The 14,118-nt window shown below is 49.7% G+C and overlaps 1 protein-coding gene across 1 annotated transcript in view; it reads right to left on the reverse strand.

The window, feature by feature from the left end:
- Window positions 1–175: 175 nt before the first annotated feature.
- Window positions 176–14,118, reverse strand: part of Macroh2a2 (macroH2A.2 histone) — a 53,384-nt gene continuing 39,441 nt past the window's right edge. Inside the window, exons 7-9 of the mRNA XM_027931292.2 lie at window positions 10,075–10,164; window positions 3,641–3,815; window positions 176–851 (exon numbers count right to left, since the gene is read on the reverse strand). Coding sequence (XP_027787093.1) covers window positions 686–851; window positions 3,641–3,815; window positions 10,075–10,164 — 431 coding nt within the window. The 3' untranslated portion in view covers window positions 176–685. The remainder of the gene's footprint in view (window positions 852–3,640; window positions 3,816–10,074; window positions 10,165–14,118) is intronic.

Consider the following 14,118-nt stretch of genomic DNA (forward strand, 5'->3'; position numbering starts at 1 on the left):
CCTTGTTCTATTTATTAGAACATTCTAGAGGTATCCGTTCATGGGGACACAGTTTTCCAAATAGAGGAAAATATTGCAATAAAAGAATATGTTATAAGAAAGACACTGGATCTTTTATTTTTTCTTTTCCTTTTCTTTAAAAAAATGAAATGAAACCAACAAACAAAAAGCCCAAAGCAAAGAACTTTTGAGGAGTCGTTACAGATGTCATAGGGGAAGGGGGGAGGGGCACTAAACCAGAAGAGAAAAGCACCAGAGCGATGTCATCCCCATCTTCTCTCCACCACGGACACGCCAGCAAGCCCAGCTGACTCTCACGCCCTCTTCCCTTGGATAAAGGAGGAACAAAAGATTTTTAAGAATCTTAAAAGGATTTTTTTTTGTGTGTGTGTGAGTGTGTGTAAAAGTCAATGCTATAAATCTAAAACGAGGTCTGTGTTTTTTTTAAAAAAAGTTCTAAAACAACTGGAAGAAAACACATGGGAAGAACCCCTGGTGGAGACCTGGTTAAATACGGACCAAGGCCCTTTGTAAGGAGAATATAAAATGCAGAGGGTCCCTCGGTGGCAGGACCTGCTCCTGCCTCTGCTCCCTGCTGCCCTCTGCTCCCCTTCCTCTCTCCTTTTCAAAAATAAAACCCCACTCTCATGATGTGGCTCTTCCTCCGATCCCTGCTGGACAGCGGCTACTTGGCGTCCAGCTTGGCCATCTCCTGCACGTAGATGCCGATGCTCTCGCTGTCAAAGAGCAGGAAGTACACGTTCTTCAGTGACGACGCGCTGGAGTCGTCAAAGTGGGCTGAAATGGCCTTCAGGGTCACCTGGGCGGCCGTCTGTTTGGGAAAGCAGTTTCTGTACCAAGGCAAAAGGAGAGCCCACGTCATTTTGGTCCCAAGATCCAGGGTCCTAACTCTTCCCTCAGCCTGGGAGGGCAAAGCCCTGGGTTCCTTCTGATTTTGGCTTTGGGCTCTTGTTTGTACTGAGTGGGGCATCACTATGCATAGAGTCACCTCTGACCTAGTCAAAGGGTCATTTGGAGGGGTTGGTGGGAGACTTCGTCCTCACTTTATAGGTCCCACACTGACGGGTATGATTTTGGCCAACATCATAGGGCTGCCAGGTGAGGTTGCCCTGTTTTTGAAGCTGTATTGCCTGAATCAGGTAGAACTTGGCTTAAAAATTTCTAGTAATTCAGCTGGGTACGGTGGCACCCATCTGTAATCCCAGCAGCTCGGGAGACCGAGGCAGGAGGATTGCGAGTTCAAAACCAGTCTCAGCAACTTAGTGAGGCCCTACGCAACTTAGCGAGACCCTGTGTCTAAATAAAAAGTCAAAAAGGGCTGGGGATGTGACCCAGTGGTTAAGTGCTCTTGGGTTCGATCCTTGGTACAAAACAAACAAACAAACAAAATCTAGCAGTTCTGCATTAAAATACCTGGCCTTCATAAAAGCAAACGTAGGTTTTTATTAGCTTCCTCAAAATTGGTTTCAATACTAAACAGATTGTTTAATAAGAGCAAAAATGCATGCTTACTAGCTTGTCTTCAAAATTCCTTTCCACGCCCTCACTGTTTCTCATGAGCTCTTGGACCTGCCCATGTGATTTTGACAGTGGTTCTGGGTAGGACTGGGCCGGTGGAAGTTTGCTAAGAGTCCCAAGCACCAGGGAGCCATCGAGAGTGCTGTCCACTGGCCTCATGAGATACAGCCATAATGGTTACTTGGGGTCAGCCACTAATGACCCCTGGCACAGGTCCAGGATGGGCCTGCCCCATGTGGATTCTTGTGCATGTGCGTGTGGGTGTGTGTGCATTCTGTTGAGGAACACGCTGCCTAAGGCCCACTTAGAGACCATGTAGCCTGCAGTGCCTAGGCTGGACTGGGGAGGGCCAGAGCTGGGGGCTGTGCTGGAGACACAGTTACAGCAGGGACCTAGGCCTCTCGGCTCTCTCTTCTTCTTCCAGTGATGTGCCTGCCTAGGTTACAGAGCCCAGCCTCCGCCCCTCGGTGACGCCTTTCATAGCTCTGGGAGTGTCTACCCTACCTCAGCGTCCTGGCCCTGCTGTTACCCCGGGGCAGCAGAGGAATCCCACAGCGGGACATGTAGGATGGGGGCGAGGTTCCACATTCTAACCAGGAGATGTCCCCACCTCTGTTCCACAGACCACACTGGAGTAGCAAGGCCTTCAAGTCTGGTGTCCCCGCCCCCCCTTCTTTCCCCTTTCCATTCGTTTCTTTTCTCCTTCTTTCCTTTCCTCCCTCCCTCTGGGGATTGAACCACTGAGCTACATCCCCCAGGGTGCTGTGGCTCAGGTATGAAGTATCCCTCAAAGCTCATGGGTGAGACAACGCAAGAAAGTTTAGAGGTGAAATGACTGGGTTAGGAGAGCCTTAAGTAACCAGTGCCTTAATCCACTGAATCAACTGAGCGGTAATTGTAGGCAGGTAGGGTGTGGCTATAGGAGGAGGGTCTGAGGACATGTCTTTAGGGTTTGTATTTTTGTCCATGGTAAGGGGATCTCTCTCTCTCTCTCTCTCTGTCTCTCTCTCTTTCGCTTTCTGGTTCCATGACCTGAACCAATTTTCTCTGCCATACCTATCCACTTGATGATTGGCTTCACCTTGGGCCCAGAGCAATGGATCTTGGTCTGTCTATGGACCAAGATCTCTGAAACTGTGAGCACCAAATGTCGGGAGCTGCCACCCAGGAGCTGAGCGCCCCCTAGCCTTGAGTGATGGAAATGTGGAGACTGGCTTCCTCTGCCTGGAAGCAGGTGGATCCCCATCTCCGTTCAGAAGGGGAGTGAGGCAATGGGGGGAGTGGGCTGCCTTCTGGTTCCTCTGTAATACTACCCCTTACCTTTTTTGGATGGAATGTTCTATTGAAAGGCTCTCCTCAATACATAGGGCTTCAGGCACGCTCCCTCTGTCTGCCTCTCTTGCTTCCTTGTGGGAGCTGGGGCCGAGGAGCCATTGTTGCTGAGCCCCAAGAAAAAAGGTACTTTCTGTGTCTGTGTGATTATATAGTAGCCAGCCCAATTCACCTGGAGTGACCCTGGCTGATTTAGTCACGTGTTGCGGCATCCAAAAGAAACTTTTCCTCCTCTAAAATTGTTCTTGTCAGGTCTTTTGGTCACAGAAGCCGCTGCCAAGAATTGGATTACAACACAGGTCCACAGTTGCCCAGCCCTGTGGTCCCCCTGCCCCCGGTTCCTGAGCAGCTGGAGTAGAGGCGTGTACCACTGTGCCCGACTCAAGCCTGGTGTTTTCCAATCGTGCATTCTAGAACGTGGGTAGCTGCTGGGATGTGGGCTTGAACACAGCAGGCTCTCAGAAATTGACATGCCACCTTGCTCTGCCACAGTATGTTCCCTACAGCCACTTCTCTGCCTGGGCTTGGACATCAGGAGGCAGGGGCTGGCCCCAGCCATGGACAGCAGCCTCTTGGCCGACCAGGAGGCCCGTCTCTCCCTGTGTTTGGAGGTGGGAAGCTGGTTCCTTACTCTACTGCCTGGCTACCTGCTGACCGTGCTGGCGAGCCCTGGCTGCGTCTTCTGGAATGGAAGACCACGTGTGAGTTGAACAGCCACTGGTTCCCAGCGAAAAGCCTGGAGAAACCAACTCCAGAGGAAGCCTCCTACCTGCCACTGGGGAAGGGTGGGAACGCGACAGACTTTAGCTTCTTGTCCTCGGCTGCTGACAGGCAGTTTTTGATGGTCTCTTCAAGCTGTTCTTCACATTTGTCGGAGCCCCACTGGGGGATGTGACAGTGGATGACAAATTTGGCTGCAAGTCCACTGGATTGGCTGACGGCGGCTGGGACATGGGAGAGAGGAACGCTGCAGGTCATTTCCTAAGTCTTGCCTTCAGCTGGGAGTTAGGCCAAACAGCGCGTCTACATGTCAGGTCCGCGGGGTGGGTTGGGGTGGGGTCGGGGGACCAGGAAGTGGAAGGGAAGCTGACCGGATGGCATTCCCTGCTTCCCAGCGGGAGCTGTTGGGATTGCCCTGGACGGTCAGGACGAGCTTCAGGGGAAAGCCTCAATGCTGACAGCTCGTCAACTCTGGTCTGCCAGCCAGGCCCGGAGTAGGGACCTGCCCACAGTGGCTGAAGTCAAAGGATCACTCCCACAGAGTCTCCTGTGTTGTGGTAGGTTGAGTAATGGATTCCCCACCACACCCACCCCTGACCTCTGGGACCTGTGGATGTGACCTGTGGATGTGACCTGACATGGCCAGGGAGAATTTTCAGATGTGACTAAACGGGAGATTCTCCTGGATTGTCTGGCTGGGCCCTGAAATGTAATCCTATGGGTTCTGTGAGAGGGAGGCCGGAAGGCCCAAAGTGGTGAGGGGACAAGGAAGTGGAAGGGAACCTGACCGGATGACATTCCCAGCAGGGTGGTGACAGAAACAGAGACTGGGGCGCCCTGTCCAGGGGCCAAGGCCTGAAGCCAGGAAAGGCCAAGGCCTCTCCCAGGCACCTTCTGAAGGAACCGGTCTTGTGACACCTTCATCTAAGCCCTTAGACGAAGACTGCTGCAGACTGCTGACCTCACAACTCGAAGAACAGAGTCATGTTTGAAGCCACCGAGTTTGTGGTACTTTGTGGGGGCAGCCATAAGAAAAAGACACCCTGGCTCTTTAAAAACAGCCGTTTCTGAGCCCAGCCCCCTCACAGATCCTGACTTGGTCTGGTGTAGGCTTGTGCCGTGCTCTTGGAATTCTGGGGCCCTCCCTGAGCTGAGAACCACCTCACTTGATTTCCTTGGACAGTCATGTACTTGATCATTTCCGTGTATCCTGCCAACAGCAGGGGTTCAAAGTGAACCATGCAGCCTGGCCCCACAATTTCAAATTTCCGTGATGCCAGCCTGGTCCTGTTCTTCTTTGCCTTCCTTTTTACCCCCCTGGACATGGCTCCCGTTGGCGACAGGGCTGATAAGCGCTGTGGCTGCTGAGTTTCAGGGAAGTCCTTGTGACTATCCATCCCCTGCCCCATGCTGCTTGTCCCTAAGCCACCTACCTGGCGGAGCTGGGCTCTGTGCCCCAAGGGTCCCTAGTCCTCTTCAAGTGGCCAGGGCCTGGGAGCCTTGGCGCTCTGGGGAAGTCATGGCCACTAGGGCAGTGTGTGTGACATGCATGTATCTGCCAGGCTCTGGAGCTGTGTGTGGGGTTGGCTTGGAAGATTTATTTGAAATATACAATGCTCATCTAGTCTGTGGGACCTGACGGTGTCAGAGGCGCTGTGACTGTACTTGCTTGGGTGGGTGGGGACTGAGCTGCTGGAACCCGGGTCAGGGAGGGGGTGCTGTGAGCTCCTCGCCTTCCCAGCGCTGAGTGGGTCTAAAGACAATCAGACAGGAATGAGCCAGTCCATGCAAGACGTGTGAACAGGGGGCCTCACAGCTCGAGGACTGACCCTGCAGCCTTGTGGGTCTGTACACAGATGCGGAATGTGGCTGTTGGGCCTGGACAATGGGCCCTGGAACCCGGAACCTGGGACTGTCCTGCAGAGAACCTAGGACCCCGGGGTTTGGCCTGATCGGGGCAATTTTTCCAAGGCTCTTACTGATCTCATGTGCTGGAGAAGCTGGTTCTTCACACCCACGGCTGATTTATTTTATATATATGTTAAACGATAGTCATGTTATCAGCCGAATGATATTCTTTTGAATCTAAAGTCATTTTTAAACAAGAGGAATGTGTTTACTGGTGGTGTGAAACAACCAACCAAGGAAGAAAATGATTTTCGAGGTAGCCCCTGATAACATTTCAATCCAAAGCAAAGCATCTCCATGGCAACTGGAGATGGGAAACGCGGCTCACAGCTGCTGTGGTTTGTGATGCTCTCTGGAGGTGCCAAGGACAGGGGTCAGGCTGTTGGGAGGTATTTGTTATAAGCACCGACTAACGCTGCTAACCAAATGGCTCGCAGCCATCTCTGATCTGATGTGATGCCCCCTGGTGGAACTCTTTCACCTACTAGGTGCATTCTGCTGCTAGAAGCTTCTAGAACCTTCCCTCTGGTGATCATCGCAGTGTGGAAGACCAGACATATTCTTAGGCATCACCATAGCAAAAAAGGGACCCCAGGGTGGCCTCTTGTCCTGCTGGAGAGCTACCATTGATCCCTGGCCACCATGACACCGTGGACTTCAGTTCCCCAGAGCAACCTCTGTTCTTCCTGCCTGCGGGGTCCACTGCTCTTCCCTGCTGCAGGAGGCGTTCAGCCCTGGCTGCTAAGCAACCATCTGCAGCCCCATCGCCCCCTCAGCTTTCAATAGCACCCTGCACACTGGTGACCTTGCTGGTGCCCCAGGCCCAGTGTGTGTCCAGCAAAATTATCGTTCACTCGTCAAGTTCCCAAAGGAATGTTCAGGGGCCTCATTCACAACCACATCCCGTGTTCCCACCCTACAGTGTGCACTGAAGGTATTAACACAAACTGGCTCTTACCCTTACGACAAATTCATGGATGTGTTTACCACACAGCCTCTGTCACTTCCCAGGGCAGCATGTGGCATTTCCTCATTCGGCATCTCCTTCCGACGAAGCCGCTATCTGGTGCTACCCCTCACTGGTGCTGCTCCTAAAATATTTCCTGACGCACCCTCTCCACACCCTGTGCACCGGGGACCTGCACTGTATTTGGTCTGCTTTGCCCACCCCAAGATGCACTTAAAAATCATTATCATCTTTTTTGTTGTGGTGGTGCTGGGACTGAACCTAGGGCCCTGCACACTAGGTGACCATTCTGCCACTGAGCCACACGCCCAGGCCATTTAATATCCTTTTACTTATTTAAACTTTTTTTTTTTTTTTTTAAATCAGGATGCATCTTACAGTTGCTGTCAGCCAAGATTGAAGCTGAGTTCTTTCAGAGATAAAGTTGCATTTCCTTCTACATCACTTGGGGACACTACCAAACGGAGGTTGCACGCCACTGTCTTCTCTGCCTGAGGTTTTGGGCAGCACTGGATTTGGCTGTAAACCTGCAGAAGTACTGGCCTGCAGTTCAGGTTCGCCAGCAAGAGGCCTTTCCTCCCAACACCAAAGTCAAGACATGTACTTGCTGTCCTTTCTGCAGGGTGGGTCACCATGCTCTTAATCTGAATGTCCCAGCCTCATGAGGGGTCTCCTATTAGCCCACTTATGAAGTTTAATCTTAGTGGCCCAAACAATAAAGGCATATATTAAAACTGATGGTGTCTTGAAATTAAATGAAACACGAAGTCAGATCCTAAAGGATCGTCTCCCCTTTTCTCTTCTTCCCAGGGCATGTACCAACTTTAAAATGTGGACTCGTGTTCTTTCTAGCCCTGAAGGCCCCAGACTACACATACTTAGACTCAACATATTTGTGCCAAATCACAACTGTTTCCTGAAGCCCTCTACTTACTTCAGATTGACTTCTGGTTCCTTCCAGAAGGGTCTGAATTGCTGCCTCTCAACTTTTGCATGTTTGAAATTGTGCACTATATATATGTACTTTCTTTTTAATTTACTTATTTTAATTGGTTATATATGACAGCAGAATGCATTTTGATTCATTGTACACAATTGCAGTACAACTTTTCATTTCTCTGGTTATACACAATGTAGCGTCATACCATATGTGCAGTTTTATATATATATATATATTTCCAGGCAAGCACTCTACCACTGAGCTACAGCCCCAGCCCCTGGCCCTCACTCTTGAATGAAAAACAGCACTGTGGAATTCTTGGTGGCGTGTTTCCCTTCAGTGCTTTGAAGACATTTCTTTCCTGTTTCCAGTTTCGGGTTGCTGATGAGGCGTCTGTAGCCATCAGACTTCTCAGTTCTTTACGGATGATCTACCTCTTCTCTTGGGTTGCCTTGGAGGTTTCTCTTGGGTTTTGAACCTTTGACCCTTCATTATCATGGGTCAGGTTTGAGGTCTATTTTTATTTATAATGCCTGCTATTTTCAACCCCAGGGCTCATGTTTAATTCTAGAAAATTCCCAGCTACGATCTTTTAAAATACTGCTTCTACACCTCTGTTTTCTACCTCTGGGACTCTGTTGAGAAATGCGCCAGCACCCCTCATTCTGTGGAGAGCAGCTATTTTCTCTCCTCCTCACCCCGTCAGGCAATTGGCTGGAAGCCTCCCCCAAACCCAAGCCCCCAGACCAGGTGCAGTTCTTAAATGGCTGATCTGAGTTCTGTCTCAAGGTCATGGGGATGAGGGTCCTCCAGACTCTGAGGTCAGTGGGCAATGTGGCCTTGGGCCTGGGTGAGGGGATCGGATCCTTCCTCTACCCTAGAAAGTCCAGTTTTACCCAAGCCATAGCCCTGGGGGATGGTCAGAACTTTGCCTTCAGAAAGGCCAAGGAGTTCTCTCCAGCCCCTTGCTGTGAGCAGCGAGCCTGGCCCTGCTCCTTCCACCAGTGACTGCAGTCCTTTATAAGCAAGAGTGGCCTAGTGGCTCTGCATAGTCCCTGCCCTGCATCCCGGTGGCCTGGGCTGCAACTCCCCCGTTGCTGCTGCCTGTCTTTTACTTCCGTCTACACACATGCCGATCTTACGTTTGAGGGTGGCTGTCTTAAAAAATTTAAAAAGGAAATTTGGCCCACCATTGCATGTCTGGGGAGGGGCGTGTACCAGCTCTCAAGTGTGGACTCTTGTTCTTTCTTGACTGGGAGCTCCCATTATTTTTCTAATAATCTAGTCTGATCATGACAGTCCCCTGCCTTAACTTCAAGGTGGCCTTTCTGGTCCAGATAGTCAGATCCAAACCCCGTCACACAGCCCCAAAGGCTCGACTCACCTTTGGCTGCTGTTCTCTCCCCCTTGCTTGCTCATGTCCACGGCCACAGTCCCCCAGTGGGCTGCACCTCCTCCCCCAAGGGCTCCCTCTTGGTGCCCGTTTATTGTGTCTGGGGACAGCAGGAGGTTTCGCTGTCCTCGGCAGTCGTAGCATGAGTGCAGCACAGACAGGGAATGGCCTGGGGATGGTGTGGTGGGAACATGGCTCTGAAAGGGAATCACTTACCAGTAGCCATGACAACAGGTGCCCACACAAAAACCTCTGCACAGATGTGCACAGGGGCTCCATTCACAGTTGCCAAAGTTGGAAACAACCCAGACACCCATCCACGGTTGAGTGGATAAACAAAGTGGAATATCATTTGGCCATAAAAGGGAGAGAAGTACCAACACATGCTACCACACGAGTGGGATTCAAAAGTACCATGTTAAGGGCTGGGGTGTGGCTCAGCGGTAGAGCGCTCGCCTAGCATGAGTGAGGCCCTGGGTTCGATCCTCGGCACCACATAAAAATTAATAAAATAAAGCTATTGTGTCCACCTACAACTGAAAAATAAATATTAAAAAAATCCCATGTTAAGTGAAAGAAGCCAGACACAAAGGGCCACCCATCGCTGTATGATTCCATTTACGTGAAAGGTCCAGAGTGGGCAAATGTGCAGAGGCAGAAAGTAGATGAGTGGATGCCAGGGCCTGGGGAAGGCAGGTGGGGGGACTGCTCAATGGGGACAGGGCTTCTGTTCAATTTCAAGGTGATCCAAACGCTGTGGAACTAGGTCATGGGGATGGCTGTACAACATTGTGAAAGACTTAATGCTACTGAAAAATGGTTACAATGGGGCTGGGGCTGTAGCTCAGTGGCAGAGTGCTTGCCTTGCACATATGAGGCACTGAGTTCGATTCTTAGCACCACATAAAAATAAACAAATAAAATAAAGACATGCTGCCATATTCAACTTCCAAAAAATTAAAAAAAAAATGGTTACAATGGCAAGACTTAAGCCCTGTGTATCTTACTGCACACATACAAAATCAACCCAATGGCTCGAGATCATTGTGGGGGATCTGAGGTATGTACGTGAACATGAACGATCCAGACACTTGTAGACCCCAGAGCATATGGAATGACCTCAAGGGGCCTGCTCAAATCATCAGAGATGCTGAAATAGCTTTGGGATAGTTAGGGCATATTTCGTGGCAGAGACTGGATCCCTGTGAGTTTGGCCAGAGACTGGCGGGGACAGGGTGGGGCCGTGCTGGGTCGCGGAGCCAGGTCTATGCTTACCTTCAGCCACTTCCAAAGGGCCCTGGGATTTACGTAGCTCCTTCACTGTTTCCAAGAACTCTTTGCCCCCCGCCTTTTCCAGGGCTTTACCTGCAAAGGAGAACAGGGGGAGGCCACGTGGTGTGTTTTCAACATAATCCCCCGGTAGGACAGATTCTCAGGAGGCCTGGGGGAGGGCATCCTTAGACACTAGGAATCTCACTTCCCAGCTGTCATCCTGGTCTGCCACTGATTGCTGGTCTAGGGGTCTTTGGGCCTCTGGTGTAACAGATTTAGTTAGTAAGTCTCTCTCTCTTTTTCCCCCAGTACTGGTGTTGGGGACAGGACCCAGGGATGCACTCTCACTGAGCCACATCTCCAGACTTTTCATTTTTAATTTTGATACAAGGTCGTGCTAAGTTGCTGAGGCTGGCCTTGAACTTGTAATCCTCCCGCCTGAGCCTCCCACGTTGCTGTGATTACTGGCATGTGCCCCCATGTCCAGCTGGTTAGCAAGCTACTTTAAAGGACCTTTTAAGGGGTGATTTCCAGTCCTGGAGATGATTTATTTCATTCTTTATTTTGGCCAAGATGCCAGTATTCTGTTCTACAGGTTCAGCAGCAAGTTGTAAGCCCTTGGGTCAGAGGACAGACACAGGCCTAGGGCAGCCTAATATCTTGTTCTTCCAACTGAGGCCTTGATTTGCAATGGAAACATGCAGAGATTTGGGAGGCTCATCTCCACGGACTTCCTGTGGGAACATCATCCCAGGCACTGCTGTTAGGGCAAGTTCTGCAATATCTCAGGGTCTGGCCTCTACAGAGGTTCCCGGTCAAGCAGGAACCTCACCTGAGTGCACCAGGGGACCCAGCACCTCTTCCCACGCTCTCATTCATGTCTGAGATGACATGGGTGTTCGGACTAGGGTGACGGCTGTTCTCCACGGGAGACAAGGTGTTTGCCCTCAGACGTTCCCATCTCCTAGTGAATGTGGCCATCTGGCCATCTGGGGAGAGTCTCAGATCTCTCTTTATTAATTATCATTATGGATTGAGCATTCTTAATATGAAAATCCCAAATCTAAATTGCTTCAAAATCCAAAAGTTTCTGAGCATCCACATGACACCACATGGAAAATTCCCTACTTGACCTCACGTGATGGGTGGGCCACCGTCAAAACTCAAGTGCAATGAAAATATTGTATAAAATTACTTTTAGGTTATGTGTATGAGGTGTATATAAAATCTAAATAGTTTTGTATTTAAACTTGGGTCCACTCTACAAGATATCTTGTGTATGTGAAAATATTCCAAAATCTGAAAACATAAAAAAAATCTGAAACACGGGCTGGGGATAAACCTTAGTTGGTAAAGAGCTTGCCTTGCACAAGGCCCTGGGATCAATCTTCAGCACCACAAAACAAACAAATAAACAAACAAATAAAAACCAAAAAATATCTGAAACACTTTTGGTTCCAAACATTTTGGATAAGGACTACTCAGCCACCACCACCACCATCCTCATCTGTTCAGAGGCTTCCCTAGGGCCTCAGGGATAGACTTTCTACACTCAAGACACTCAAGTATCTTTGGAAAGCCACAATACTTTGTGCACATTTTTATTTAGGACAAATGTCTATTCTAGCAGTCACTCTCCATGGGGCTGGGGAGGGGCTTCTTCATGAAGGTGCTTGTGTTTCCTTTTTCCTGGGCTTGAGTATACTGACTTGTGCCTTGGCTCTCACCTGCTTTGGGACCTGTGTGACAGTAGGTTTCAGCAATAGACAGTTGAGGCTGGGCAGCAGCAGCCACAGCAGCAGCAATTTTGTTGGCTGTTGGTTGAATGGCTTACTGTTGTAAGTTACAACAGGAGCTGTGGATCTTTTTTTGCACCAGGAATTGTTGAACCCTGGGGCATTAAACCACTGAGCCATATCCCCATCCCTTTTTATTTTTTAGAGACAGGGTCTCACTACTTTGGTTATGTTACTTGCTCAGTTGCTGAGGCTGGCTTTGAACTGGCAATCCTCCTCCCTCAGCCTCCCAAGCTGCTCTGATTACAGACGTGCGCCATTGCACCCAGCCAGGAGCTGTGGCTCTTACACACAAGTCCTGGTAGTTTTGTGTAGTTGCTGGGGGTGGTGGTGGGTGCAGTCAGAGCAGGTGCTGTGTGTGCTGTGGGGAAGGCTCTGCGAGCAGCAGCTGTTGTAGGATTGGGCCGGGCCACTGCAGCCGTGGTGGCTGCGGGTGCCTGGGCAGCACTAACTGTGTGAGCACTACTGGGGCCCGATGGACAGTGGAGCTAGCAACTGTGGTTGAACGAGAACAGGCTACACCTGAACTAGCTCCTGGCTACACTTAGCCACAGCTGTGCCTGCTGTGGGTGAGTCCTAAGTAGTTGCTGGTCACTATCTTGGCATCTTCCTCTAGCCAGCGGGGCACTTGTGTGAAACCACAGGGCATGCGGGAACCTCGGGCTTGGGCTGCAGCTGCTGAATTCGGAGTCTCACCTGCTGCCTCCCTCCTCTGCTTTGCTCCTCAGCCAGGTACTTGGGTTTCTCTTCTTTTTTTTTGGTACTGGGGATTGAACCCAGGGGACCTTTACCCCTGGGTTACATCCTCAGTCCTTTTAATTTTTTTTTATTTTGAGACAGGGTCTTCCTAAGTTGCTTAGGGCCTCACTAAATTGCTGAGGCTGGCCTGGAACTTGAAGTCCTCCTGCCTCAGCCTCCTGAGTCCCTGGGATTGTAGGTGTGTGCCACCACGCCCAGCTGGTACTTGGGTTTCAATGATATGACTAGGAAATGGTGGTTGCAGGCTACGCCAACCACCTCTGAGTCTTCTTTCTGGCTCCCAGACTCTCGGTCAGTATTGATCTGCTGGGTCCAGAACCTGAGGAAGCCTGGTAACCAAGGTGGTAGCTCATTCATACAGAGAAGCAGAGAAATTGAAGCTGCTGTCCCTGAATTCAGGCCAGGGACCCAGTGGAGATGTGCAGAAGGCAAGAAGAGTGCATCCTGTCCACTAAACACTTAAGAACAAAGCAGCTGGAGAAGCAGAGAGGCAGCTTCACTCTGGGAAAGCATTCCCATGAAGAAATGAAGGAACGCTAGAATTAGAGGATCCACACTTAGCAACCGTGGGCAAACGGACAGTCCAGGAAGGGGCATCTGCGGCTGCTAAGGTCATGCAAAGAGAGACAACAAGCACCCTGTTCCAAAAATAAGACTTCCAAGGAGTCTTACTCAAGTTATTATTTATGGCGCTGGGACTTGAACTCAAGGCCTCCTGCACTTCACCACTGAGCTTCGTCCCCAGTCCCAAATTTCTTGAACCTGAATCTCATTAAGCTTCTAGCTCTAACTACCAACTTATAAAAACAAAAGAAAACAACAAAAATACACAGCGAAGAAAAGATGTTTAATGAGGATGCAAACAACAAAATCCAGATTGTGTGAGACCCTCCAGGACAAATGGCCTGGTTTCCTCAACAAATAAATTGCAAAGAAATAAAAAAGACAGATAAAGGGGGAACCTGTGAGTTCAAAGACTTATCAACCAATTGCAGTCTGTGGACTCATTTGGGTCCTAAATCAATTTTAAAAAATAATATTCATGACATAATTGGAATCTCAACATTCATTATAGTTGATATGAAGTTAATTTTTTTAGCTGTAATAATGGTACTATGCTTATGTTATTAAAAATTAGCCCTTATCTTTTTTTTTTTTTTTTTTGGCACTGGGGATTGAAGCCAGGGGTGCTTAACCACTGAGACACATCCCTAGCCCTTTTTTATATTTTATTTAGAGACGGGGTCTTACTGACTTGCTTAGGGCCTTGCTAAATGCTGAGGCTGGCTTTGAACTCGTGATCCTCCTGCCTCAGCCTCTAGAGCTGCTGGGATTACAGGCGTGTGCCACCATGCCCAGCACTGGTTATCTTTTAGAGGTTGTTCTGAACTACTCACAGTTAAAATAATATGTTGTCTGGAAATATGTGGAGGTGTTAAAAGCTGAAACACGCTTGATCACACTCGTAACTGATTATTGCATCTGCAGAGGG

Source organism: Marmota flaviventris, chromosome 4 (genome assembly GCF_047511675.1).
Source record: "Marmota flaviventris isolate mMarFla1 chromosome 4, mMarFla1.hap1, whole genome shotgun sequence".
NCBI lineage: Eukaryota > Metazoa > Chordata > Mammalia > Rodentia > Sciuridae > Marmota > Marmota flaviventris.